At 40.4% G+C, this 13833-nt stretch overlaps 1 protein-coding gene across 1 annotated transcript in view; it reads left to right on the forward strand.

Annotated features, from left to right (window-relative positions):
• The window catches only part of LOC308101529 (phosphorylase b kinase regulatory subunit alpha, skeletal muscle isoform-like), a 38507-nt gene extending 28584 nt beyond the window's left edge, over positions 1-9923 (forward strand). The window contains exons 23-27 of the mRNA XM_080450948.1: positions 292-421; positions 1750-1851; positions 3276-3391; positions 5563-5598; positions 8061-9923. Coding sequence (XP_080307074.1) covers positions 292-421; positions 1750-1851; positions 3276-3391; positions 5563-5598; positions 8061-8234 — 558 coding nt within the window. The 3' untranslated portion in view covers positions 8235-9923. The remainder of the gene's footprint in view (positions 1-291; positions 422-1749; positions 1852-3275; positions 3392-5562; positions 5599-8060) is intronic.
• Positions 9924-13833: the final 3910 nt, after the last annotated feature.

Here is a 13833-nt window from a genome sequence, read left to right on the forward strand (position 1 = left end):
GAGGTGGTCTCCCAACTCTTCCTCTGAGACACCTACTGGTTGACAAGAGGTATTGCATGCGTATTGTCGAGCTCAAACTTTTATTGTTAAAAACTTCAGGACTCGGGGGAAGGGGGGTACTTGGGTTTAAATGTGAAAGTTACCTGTAGCAGCATTAATAGCAAAAAGAAATAAACTAAATTAAATTAATCATCCACCTACTTTCCACATTCACATCTCTGTCATTATTTTACTGTCTTTTCTCTCTTCCATCACTCCCTCTGTCATTCTGTCTGTCTGTCTGTCTGTTAGGAGATCATGGTGTTCCTGGCCATGAACATCCGGACTCAGCCCAGCCTGTTCGGTGAGATGATGAGACTGAGGATTGGACTCATCATCCAGGTCATGACCACCGAGCTGGCCCAGTCACTCAACTGCTCTGGTAAGGACACATGGACTGGTGATGAAGATCACACAGCAGAGAGTGACTCTGGGCTGTTTTCAAACTGGCAGCGCAAATCAGATTTTTGCCCTTTCCAAATTGGAATCAGATATTTTTTAAGTCTGGACAGCAAACAAAACACAAGCGTGGAAACTGATTTTTGTGAATCCGATTCAAACCACATTCATTGTTTGAATTAAATTAAATCTGATCTCTAAAGATGTGTGTCCGTCTGGACACTCGGACACTGAGGCCAGGTTTATAGTTAGCCGTGCGACGGCCTCGCTTGCCAAAAATAGCGGATCCACAAGCTCACCATGCGAGCGACATTGTCGTACTACGGTGTACATCAGCGGTGGGCAACTTTGATGATGAGTGAGATGATCCACACTCACTCCAGAGGGCCACATGGCATATACTGTCTCTCCGTATTTTAACCTTTTTCACCATTCTATGTCACACAAAAGTAGCAAAAATAGCCGATCTACCAGCTCAAAACACGTCACAGTGCGACGCGTTTTGAGCTTGTAGATCGGCTATTTTTTAATTGGAAGACACATTTTTTTTGTGCTATTTTTTTAATTGGAATCCTGAAAAGTAACGTTTTTATTTAATTTCAAATGCATTTAGTTATACTTATGTTAACTTTATGAACTTAAATACAAATACATTGGACATAAAAAGACAAGAATTAGAATTGTAATACTAGTCATTAACCTACTAATGTAGACTGAAGTAATGTAATTAAATGTTTGCATGTTTGGAATTGTAACAGATGAAATCAATAAAATATATCAGTATTAACCTGCAGGCCGCATTAAGTGAAGTTGGGGGCCACATGTGGCCCCCGGGCCGCGAGTTGTCCATGTATAGTGTACATGAAGCATTACACAGCAACCAGTGCAGACAAATCCGATCTGATCCCTTGCAAATAGCAGTGTGGGCATGAAGAGCAGATATGAGAAACATGCATTGGCCTGCAGTCTGAACAGAGCGTGAGAATTGATGGTGACACGTTGACCGTGTGCGTGGGTCTTATAACCACTGTCTTGCTCTCTTTTTCACACATTCTCTCCATCTTTCTCATTTTCTCACACTGTCCTCTCTTTTTCACACTCTGTGTGTGTGTGTGTGTGTGTGTGTGTGTGTGTGTGTGTTCTCCATCTTTCTCATTTTCTCACACTGTCCTCTCTTTTTCACACTCTGTGTGTGTGTGTGTGTGTGTGTGTGTGTGTGTGTGTGTGTGTGTGTGTGTGTGTGTGTGTGTGTGTGTGTGTGTGTGTGTGTGTGTGTGTGTGTGTGTGTGTGTGTGTGTGTGTGTTTAACAGGAGAGGAGGCGACAGAGAGTTTGATGAGTCTCAGTCCGTCAGAGTTGAAGAATCTTCTTCATCACATCCTCAGTGGGAAAGAGTTTGGCGTGCAGAAGAGTGGTCAGTCAAACAATCACAATACAGCCAATCACATTCTAGCAGTGGTGGAAAAACTTTTGTTTATTGTTTACTCAAGTAAAAGTATCAATACTGCAATGTAGAAATGCTCTGTTACAAGTAAAAGTCTGGAATTCTAAATGTACTTGAGTAAAAGTACAAAAGTATTGGTACCAAAAGTACGTAAAGTACCAAAAGTAGAAAGTACTCATTATGCAACTCATTGTCCGTTTCACACAAGTATAAAATGTATAAAAAAATCTTTTGGAAATAGCTTGTATATTGGCTATTTTCAAATGGCCGAAATGTATATAGGGTTGAAATGGTTAATGTATGTTTTTGTAATAATAATCAAAATCTACAAAGTAACTAGTAACTAAAGTTTTCAAATAATTGTAGTGGAGTAAAAGTACAATATTTGCCTTTGAGATGTAGTGGAGTAGAATTAAAAGTATTGAAAATTGGAAATACTCCAGTAAAGTAAAACATACCTCAAATTTGTAAGTAATAAGTACAGTACTTGAGTAAATGTTTTTAGTTACTTTACACCACTGCATTTTAGTCTCCTACAACATTACCAATAACATTCCAGTCTCATACAAAATAACCTTATTTATGAAATGTGATACTTTGTGTCACATTAATTCTGTGCTTTTCATTACACTTTTATTAATTCTAAAGCAGCAGGAGAACTGCCAGCACTCTCAGAAATGTCCTTCAGGTACTTTTGCCCTTCAGGTAAATCCTTTTTGAAGGCGAGTAGCTGAGGTTTGCCCGTGCCTAGCTCTGAATAAAAGTGCCCGAACGACATTTCTGTGAGTGCTGGCAGTTCTTTAGCTGATATAGAACTCTTTTGAGCCGTGCACCCATTTAACAGTGGATCACTGGCACTGAGCTCTCCTCGCATTGTTTCCGCATTCATACTAGAGACAACAGCTCACTCACTTTCAAAGTGTACCACACCCTGTCTCACTAAGAGGAATCTCCATCTTGTGGTGAAAGCTGGAACATACTTCTTCTGGTGTAAAAAGAAAGTGTAAAATGTTTCACTACGTATTTCAAGGTATAAACATAGCCTTTAAACAAAACAAAAAGAGAATGTGACCATACATTTGTACATTAATTTCCTAAGCATTTGAATGGTGTTTTTATGCCAATAGCAGTCAAAGCAGATGACAAAGACAAAGTGAAGAAACCTGACATTTTTTGGTACGGTTTACATTCACTTTTGGACAGCTAAATTTGTATTTTTGTAGTTTTGGGACGGTGGTGAAAATGTTAATCTGGAGCCTTGTGAACATCGCAGCCAACTGTACTTTTGGCTGTGTTTCTTGTTTACTTATTAAACCAAATTGTATGAGTTCTTTATTATCTATAATTCCTGAACCAGATGTGTTTAAATGTGTTTGTGTTTTTTCCTCCTGCAGTTCGAGAGATTGATACTGGCGTCAGTTCTTCCCTCTCCATCCATCAAATAGGCCACGCTGGAGCCACCAAGAGTGAGAGAGCTGGCCTCAGCAAACTGAAAAGTGACATGAAACTGGTAAGAACTGGTGCATGCATGCGTGCCGTGTGTGTGTGTGTGTGTGTGTGTGCGTGTGCGTGTGCGTGTGTGTGCGTATGTTGGGTGGTGATGTTTTCCTTCCTGTTAATGTTTCACGCTCATTCTTTACCTCTTTTTTCTTTGTCTTTTAACCACTCTGTCTCCTTTTCACACATTTATGTACGTACGTGTACGTGTGCGTGTGCGTGTGTGTGTGTGTCAACGTGGGTGGCTCGGTGAGTGGGTGCACACACACACCAGTTGTCACTACACTAGAGCTATGGCTGGGCAATTAATCGAAGATATATCGAACCAACATTTAGAACCAATAGGTTGATCCAATAATCGAGAAACAAGGCTTTATTTTTAGTAATGTTTTTTATTCTTATACTGTATATCAATGAATCAACATGAAAACATTTTAATAGATTTTTGTAATCGACTAAATTGATTACTCTGATTAACCCCTTAAGCCCTATTATACGTCCAAAGGTGACTTGCAAAAATAGTAAAAATAACTACAAGCTCACAAAGCGATGCCACAAGTTGTGAGCTTGTAGATTTTTTTTTTTTTTTTTTGCTATTAATTATTTGTTTTAATAATAATTCATTAATCGGAATCGAGGCAAAAGTTTTGTGATATTGATTTGAATGCGATATCGCCTAACCCTAACTACTGAATGCTTTTCTACTGCCACCGTGACACACAGAGACTGTAACCTCACTCACCCTTACTGTCAAACGGACCTCTCTTTGCAGCTGGAACAAAGATTGTCTCTGCCGGATATCAGTAAGGTGATGCAATGAGGAGGAACAACTAGAGTATTAGATGCATGCACTTATCAACGCTATTACAGATCATTTCAAATTAAGGAAATGAATCGGTCGATTGATGAGAGTAATCGGTGAACCCCACAGACTATGCTGTTGGTGGTGATATCCTACTGTATGAAATCCTTCCAATCAAATTGATCTGTCTGCATCCCTTTGTCTCCTCAATGGGTTTGCCAATCAATCTGAAATTGCATGTGAGCATTGAGCATTGGCATAGGTAGGGAGTGACGAAGCAGATGTTTCAATTTCCCCCAATTTTAACCCATTAAGACCTGAGGCAGATTCTACGAATCTTCTTCTAACCGTTTTCTGAAAAACTTGCTATATCAGTGGTTCTCAAACCTTTTCATGTCAAGGACCTCCCAAAATGATATGTATTTGGCCACGGAGCCCCATCTCAAAATCAGGGACCCTTGGAAGCAAAGATTTGAGAATGTTCGCTTAAAAAAATATGTATATTCAAAGATTTGCACAAATCTTCATGATAAATTTTTTTTGCAGATCTACAAGCTCATAGCACGGCACGAATATGAGCTTGTATAGCTGCTATTTTTGAATAGCCAACGTATAAAATATGGTTAAAGAGTAGTGATGTGCGGGTCGGGTTTTTTCATGACCCGCCCGCCCCGCCCCGCCACGGAACCCAACCCGCCTCAACCCGCCCCGCGAACCCATATATAAATCTATGGCTCAACCCGCCCCGCGACCCGCGGTAAAAAAAAACCTGTAAAATCATGAAGGAAAATAATCTTCAAGTATACACCCCAAGTGTATTCAAACTGTTTTATTGTTATTATTCTTATTCTTATTATGAATAAAGACAAAACAAGAGCATGTGATTTTTTTTATTTTTTTTGCGTGTGATAGCGGCTGACCCGCTCACCCGTAGCCCGCACAATTGCCTCTGAAATCCTGACTCGACCCACCCGCGCCGCGGGTTGACCCGCGGGTCCCGCGGGTCGGCCCGCTCATCACTATTAAAGAGCATACACAGATGCTCTCCTGGCTTTAATGGGTTAAGCTGTTGATTAGCATTTTTGGAAAGTCCCCGGAAATCTGCACGTAGTTGGGGCAAACGCATGCCTTGTGTATGCGTTTACATTACTATGATTCTAAGAGGATAGTTGTGTAAAGTTGTAAATGAATGTGATTTTCCATTGCAGATGGAACATAAGTTGTCTTTGACAAACCCTTTTAAGGTGATGGTGAGACTGAGAAACAAGAATATTGAAGGGAAAAGAACTAGAGATTATTAGAGGCAGATTATGAGGCATTAATGGAGGAGCCTACAATAGATGTAAATACAGGCTGTAACTGGATGTGTCTCTCTGTTGCAGATGGAACACAGGCTGTCTTTGACAGACACTGTTACGGTGATGACGATGTTGTTAGTTGTTGATTTGCTTCATTCATTAAACAGCTCTGCAATCATATATTTTGTATTGAAAATGAATTTCAATACAAGTCACCTGAGGTTATGAGATGATTATTCATTCTACTTGTCAGTATAGTGAATGGTCAGACTGGTAGTGATGAAGCACTCGGGTGGCTGCCCACCACCGTTCAAATCCACCGTGGTGCGTCCGGCTGTGTCAAGCGTCTGTGCGAACACAATTGGCCCGTGTTCTGGGAGGGTGATAATTGTCACTGTACTGGGGCGGCAGTGGCTCAGGGGTAGAGTGACTGGGTAGAGTGAACTGGAAACCGCAAGGTTCCCAGTTCGATCCCGGGCTGGGGGGCTCCCCTAGAGTTAGTGTCGAAATGTCCTTGAGCAAGACGCTGAACCCCTGATTGCTCCCGATGAGCAGGTTGGTGCCTTGCATGGTTTCCTCCTCCATCGGTGTATGAATGTGTGTGTGAATGGGTGAATGTAATGCACAATCTATGTAAAGCGCTTTGGATAAAAGCGCTATATAAACGCACCATTTACCATTTATACAACAGCAGTGACAACACACAAAATGTGTGTGGGCAGAAATTAATTGGCATGACGTCTAAATTGGGGAGAAAAAGGGGGTTAAAAGGCCGGAACCCGCAAGCCTCACCCTCCGGTCACTCCGGCCGCGATCAAGGGCATTTTAATAGGGTCTACCTAATAAAATCCTTGATGCGGCGTAGTTTAGCTTATTTTTAACACATTGTGTGCCAGAGGTTTATTAAAATAGGGTATGTTCAGTGCCTGCATATCTTCCATCCACTTACGTTGATATGTTTCGTGCTGTAGAAGCCCCGACAGAAGTGCATGTAAACAAAGCGTGCGTGCGAGACGGCGGAGGGTCCCGACTAACGCCTGGAACAATAATATTTCTAACGCGATCCTCCATTGCAGAGTGATCGCCGATCGAAAACGTTTCACTTCCACCACGTTAAAAAGAAATGGAGATATTAAGCTTTTAGTCAAGGAGTTAACATTGGAGCGGCCGAGCGGAAGCATTTTTGACATGGATCGACATCCGGCCTCTCCTTCTCAGAGACTCCTTGGATGATCCCAAAGTTTCGTTAGAGCGCCCCACGTGGGCCCCACGTATAAAAAAAAAATGGGCCAAAAACGGTCCGGACCGTTTATGGCACTCAATGTGTTAAAATACAAAATAGATATAAATGTGTACTTTCCAGAGACTATTTAGCGTCTGTGTACCTTTGTTATCCCACAGGGAAATTCTATTCCATTTAAATAGGGATTGGGGAAACAAACAGGGGGAATCAAAACAAAGCGGCTCCGCCAAACCGGAACCCTCAACACCCGGAACCAGAAGCTTATTATTTTATTTTTTTCAGTAGGCGTGGCCTAAACCGGATCACACGGGCACTTTAATAACGAATACCAGGCTTTCCTCCGAGGTGGAAAGACTGGTGATGCCAGGTTACTTTCTCTGTCAAACTGTCCTACATACAGTAGTATTATCATGTGTACGTATGCTGCTCTCTAGTGGATGAAACGTGTCATTGAACATAAACCATCAGACTGGTGTGTGTGATGATATTCAACTCTGGGCCCTGTTTTCGCCGGTGCCTTACCTATTATCCCTAAACTTCTTTGCCATTTTTTACTATTTTTAAAACATTTTCAAATAGTTCAACTAGCCGATCTACATTGACACATTGTGAGCTTGCAGATTGGCTATTTGAACTATTTGAAAATGTTTTTAAAAAATATTAAAGAATGGCAAAGAAGTTAAGGGATAATGGGTAAGGCACCGGCGAAAATAGGGCCCACAGTGTTCTCTGACGAATAAAAACCAATACCACACATAAATAAAAATAAAAATAATAAACAGGCATAAACAATACAGGGTAAACCGGACGAAACAAATGGCTGCTGCATGGAAGCTGTTTTACACCCAAAACGTAATGTTAGAAGATGATTATGATTGCAGTTATTGTTTTAGTCATATACATATCGTTGCTGTCGGGAAGAACTCAATATTTCAACTTTTTGTGTTTTTATTTTGTAAATTACTGGTAATTATGTAAAAAAAAAAGTTAAGTGTGTCTGTGGGTTTTATAAAAATGTAACCAATGAAAAGTATTAACAAGAGTTTGTGACTAAATATTAACTACATTGGATCCATTGGAATTCTTTTTTTCTTTATGGTTTTGGGCATACAAGGTTTCCACCCGACAGTGACAATATATTATATTATCTGTACAGTACATTTACTACAGCGTAGACATGCAGGAGGCTCAGGCTAACAATCTATAAGAGGGTCTGTGTGTGTGTCTGTGTGTGTCCGGCGCTAATCTCACAAACTGCTTTTCACATAATGTTTTATACTTTGTGAAATGCATAACTTCTTATAGCTAATTCCTTTTTTCTCGTTTTTGTTTTGTTCAGGCACTGCGACAGACACCTAACAACTACCTGTCGAGGACCTGGTGGAACCCTGTGTTCAACTTCCTGGAGAGGAACGTCCAGACGAGCGTTCCTGTGGTCTTCTCCTGGCCCGTGTCACTGCCTCACTGCTGTACGCAGAGATACAGCATGGTGGAGGGAGGCAGAGACGAATGACGGCACGTTAAGAAGGGAGGAAGGGGGTGTGGCCAAATTATGCTCCATCGCATGAGGGGGGGTGTTGCTAGCCGAAAGATCTCCGCCGAAGCCTTTAGTGACATCCAAGTTCATTGTAGGGGCTAGAACTGGGTGGAAGCAATTAAGAGGTTTAAAAAAGTTATATGATGGTTTTCAAAGCAGTGGGCGTAGGTTTCAAGATTCAGTGTATTTACACGAGTGCATTGGAATTCTTGAGCATAGCTCCCTGACTCAGCTTAAACAATAAAAAGGTACAGAAAAAAAGAGGCAAGACAGAAAATACATCCTACAATAGTAAAATATCTAAATAAATAAAATACTGTACATAATTCATCTATTTAAAATTCAATTCAGTTTCAGTGTGTCTCTGTTGTTCTAGAGACCCTACATTGAGTTTTAGATGTCCCCTGTTGTTTCGGTAGGCGGAGATCTCCAATCGTCTGGCTACGCAATATAAGCGAGGGAGGGAGGGATTGGAGAGAGAGGGAGAGGGAGACCGAAACAGTGCCTGTCCTCCATCCAGCCACTAACCTAGCTACCTCCTGTAAAAAACCTCCTGTACACTGTGAGCTAGGAGAGTGGAGAGAGGGAGGAGAACAAAGACAATATGTGTGTACTTTTTGTTTCCGTCCAAACCCGGCTGATTTTATACTTGGTCGTACGGCGGCTTCACGCTGCGAAAACAAACGATCTATAAGCTCACAAAACATGGCAGCGCTGTACGACAGAGCATAAATTAGGCATTTGAGATGGAGGTCTGGGAGTGGGACAGACGACTGATGGATGTATGAAGGGAGAGAGAGAAAGAAGGGAGGAGATATGGATGTAGAGAAGAGATTCAACAGAGGAGGAGGAGCCCAGAGGTGATGTTATTTTCTCTGTGGAGTGAGGGATGAGTATGAATGAACGGGATGAAAAGATGTGAACGGAAGAGAAAGGACGAGAATAGTCAACTGTTAAAGCGGCCATATGTCAGCCAATGAGAGTGCCTTACTTCTGCTTTTGACCAATAGGAAACCAAGGAATGCCTTATTCCGCAATGCCTTATTTACTCTGTTCCCCCCAAACTCAACTTGTGTGTGTGTGTGTGTGTGTGTGTGTGTGTGTGTGTGTGTGTGTGTGTGTGTGTGTGTGTGTGTGTGTGTGTGTGAGACACGAGCGCCCTCACATCTAAATGTTTACAAACACTGTCCTGCAAAGGCAAAACACTGCCTGTCTTTTCAGAGACAAAAAACACTGCCTGTCCGTCCTACTGAGACAGCAACGCTAACTGTGTGTCCTGCAGAGACAAACAACACTAATCCAATTATTAGGACCAATTCACTGTTCTGCTGTTAAATTGTATATAGTTGACATGTCCAGTTATCTGTGTTGAAAACATGCAAGGTTCTGTCTTCATATTTCTGACATCCTGGGTCTCATGTGAGAATTAATGTTGGCCTGGACTTTGTTTTGTTTTGCTTCTTTCCATGACAACCTATTCAGCATCCACCTTTAATTGTACCAGAGGTGGATCGTTCTGTTGAAGCTGCATTGGTAATATTTACCTGTGGTTGAACTACAATGACTTCCTGTCGTTAAGTTACTGACTACCCATCCATTGTTTATATGTTGTTGATGTTAAAATGTCATATTGGACTTGAATAACAATCTTGCCATAATCTCATGTTGTTGTTTTTTTATAATAAAAAAACGTATTTTGATTAAGAACAACTGATCGTTACGTATGATTCATGAAGAACATCAGTAATATCTGACCTGTTTTCAGGTCAGGTTAGAATCTGTTAAATTGTGTCACTGATACGGTAACTTGCTCTAAGTAGGGACCTTTAAAAATTACATGATTCAAATCAATTATAGGCTGTTCGATGTTATAATGTACCTGTTCTATACCTATAAACAACAGAGCCTGACAATGAGCTCATAAATAAAGTCAAACTTTTTCAAAAATAGATCTACAAGCTCACAACGCGTCGCAATCCAACCAAAGTCCTATTTCCAAACAGAAAATAGGACTTGATTGGCTAATGCACAGTGTGTTTTGTAATCATAATCTATATCTACAAAGTAAAACATTTTAGTGGAGTAAAACGTACAATATTTGCCTCTGAAATGTAATGATAATAGCAGTGTTTCTCAAACTTTTTAATGTCAAGGACCCCCAAATTGATATGTATTTGGCCGTGGACCACCATCCTGAAAATGTTTTTTTGCCGGGGACCCCCAGAAGAGAAGATTTGTAAAATATCGAAATTTTCCGGTGCGGCGCGAAGTGACTTGCTATATGAGCTTGTACGTCTGCTATTTTTTAATAGACAAAGTCTAAAATATGGTTAAAGTGGTTTAGATGATAGTGTACATATAATGGCTATATTATTAACACATTTTGCTGGGGACCCCCTGGTACCCCCCAGATCCCCACTTTTAGAACCAATGCCCTAGAGTAGACTAGCAGCAGCTTCAGGCAACCTCTTTAAATCCTCAGGTTTTCCCTCCCCCCACACCTGCAGGAGAGCAAACAGGTGTTTGACACAAACCCCTTTTATGTTTGTCATTGAAATGGTGAAATAAACAACGTATGTAACCTTACACAACATGGAAGTACAGTAGAGTTGTGTCAGTGGTGTCAGGGAGTTAAAACTACTAAACAAACATCTTTGACAGCTGAAAGAGAAGTTCATTATCTTCACAAGGAACTGCTGGTCGTTTTCTTTCGAAATGGGTGGTGGATTATTCAGGTGAGCTAAATACAGTTAGCCGCTTAGCAATAGCATTGCCATGCAATAGAGCTGATTTGTGTCATTCCACTTTTTGTTATTTTACTTTGAGAAATGATGGTAGGCTAAAGCAAAAACTAGTCGGGATACAATATTTAGCTTTATGTTATGTGAATTCAATTGAATATGTTGTGCAACATGCAGGGCTAAAACACTTGTCTTCTGTCGTCCAATGAGAGACTGTAGTGTGTGTGTGTGTGTGTGTGTGTGTAGGCTATTATTTTGAAATTAACAGGCTTGTAAGGTGCTTTGGTCCTGTATAGGCCATACTTCAACATAATTTGATGTATTTGCCCGTGGACCCTATTCCACTTATTTTTTTCTTTTTCAAGATTTTTTTTTCCTCCAAAAATAGCTGCTCTACAAGCTTTTGTAATTTGTGAATATACATTTCCAAATGTTTCAAAAATAGTCGATCAACAAGCTCACAATGTGTCATATTGCAAAGCACTGTCTATTTTAGAATATCTGAAGTATATAATAGGGTTAAAGTGGTTAAAAACTGGAACCTGTCAAGGTTTCCCCTGAAAACCACTTGAGAACCACTGAAAGTAGAGGATCTCGTCAGCTGACTGATACTCTGCTGCCATCTAGTGGAAACTGAAGTACAGTAGCTCAACAGATCAATTTCTCATCATCCGCTTGTTGACCAGGGTCCCCCAGTAGTAGGGGGTACTAAGCACAAAAAATGGCCAAATCGTTACGCGGCGGATAAAAGCATGAAATTTGATACAGATGTCCCTTGGGTCATCCTAAAACATCCTAGAAGGGGTGCCCAAAAAAATCTTAAACAGGAAGTGACTTATGGACATAATTCAAAATGGCCACCTAAACTGTTGACCGTTGACTCAAAAGACACCAAAAGAATCTCCAAAAAGCATAAAATTTGGCACATATGTCCCTTGGGTCATCCTAAGACATCCTAGAAGGGGTGCCCAAAGGAATCTGAAACAGGAAGTGAGTTATTGACTAAATTGAAAATGGCCGCCTAGTGTTGTCGATTGACTCAAAAGACAACTAAAGAATCTCATAAAAGCATACAATTTGGCACACATGTCTTTTTGGTCATCCTAAGACATCCTAGAAGGGGTGCCCAAAGAAATCTTAAGCAGGAACTGAGTTATTGACAAAATTGAAAATGGCCGCCTACAGTGTTATCTATTGACTCAAAAGACAACTAAAGAATCTCATAAAAGCATACAATTTGGCATACATGTCCCTTGGGTCATCCCAAGACATCCCAGAAGGGGTGCCCAAAAAAATCTTAAACAGAAAGTGAGTCATTGACAAAATTGAAAATGACCGCCTACAGTATTGTCGATTGACTCAAAAGACAACTAAAGAATCTCATAATGGCATACATGTCCCTTGGGTCATCCTAAGACATCCTAGAAGGGGTGCCTGAAATTATCTGAAACAGGAAGTGAGTTATTGACTAAATTGAAAATGGCTGTGTACAGTCTTGACAGATGATGCAAAAGACACTCATAAAAAATAATCTCATAAAAGCATGAAATTTGGTACAAATGTCCCTTGGGTGATCTGAATGCATCCTAAGGGGTGCCAAAAAAAGTTTGAATAGTCTCTCAATGGAAAACACTCCTCCCACACGGGCTGCACTGCTACAATATTCAAATCGAGCAGCCAATCTAGCATTTGGTCCAGAAGCCTGAAAGCTATGCAATCTCTACCATCTCCTGACAAATAAATTAAAGTCGCTGATTCGTGGACACCTTTATGGACACTCTTGCCAGAGGCTGCTTAAGTTTGTAGAGAACTCAAGTGTGGCTGCAAAGCTGAGCCCTTCTGTTCGAGAAAGTGTAGATGCCGGGATGCTGGGTTACCTTGCAGAGCATTATGCCAATGTGCTGGTAATTGCGAAATGGCACACATGAATACATGTAGTTACTAAACACTAATCACAAAAAAACAGTAATGATCAAGAAGAAAATACATGAGAAGATAGAGTGTAAAACAAGCAAGAAGATGTAGAGTGCAAAATAAATAAGATGCAGAGAGTAAAATAAGAATATGCAGAGTAAGATAAGATGCAGAGTAAAATAAATGAGAATATGCAGAGAGTTAGATAAATAAAGAAGATTCAAAGAGTACAATAAAAAAATTATGCAGAAAGTAAAATAAATAAGTGATGTAGAAATGAAAACAGAAGGTAGACTACAAAATACGGCAAGTTATGCACTGCATAACCTGTCGTATTGAGTCTGCATAATATGCAGACTGCCATGGTCAACTGTTTAAACAGCCATTTAGAATTTCTTCAACAAACAAAAAGTTTAATAAACAAGCAAACAAATAAATAACCCCTTCTAGGATATATTAAGAAGCACTCAATGTACGTACCAAATTATACACTTTTATGACGTCCCCTTATGTTTTCTTTTGTGTCAACTGCTTTTAGGCGGTCACTTCCTGTTTAAAACCTTTTTGGGCACCCCTTGTAGGATGCGTTCAGATCACCCAAGGGACATTTGTACCACATTTCATGCTTTTATGAGATTCTGTAGGTATCTTGCATCATCTTTCAACACTGTAGGCGACCATTTTCAATTTAGTCAATAACTCACTTCCTGTTTCAGATTATTTTTGGCACCCCTTCTAGGATGTGTTAGGATGACCCAAGAGACATATGTGCCAAATTGTATACTTTTTGGAGATTCTATAGGCTTTTTGAGTCAATCGCCAACACTGTAGGCGGCCATTTTCAATTTAGTCAATAACTCACTTCCTGTTGAAGACTTTTTTGGGCACCCCTTCTAGGATGTCTTAGGATGACCCAAGGG

The sequence above is a fragment of the Gymnoscopelus braueri genome (assembly GCF_963280865.1).
Source record: "Gymnoscopelus braueri genome assembly, chromosome: 15".
NCBI lineage: Eukaryota > Metazoa > Chordata > Actinopteri > Myctophiformes > Myctophidae > Gymnoscopelus > Gymnoscopelus braueri.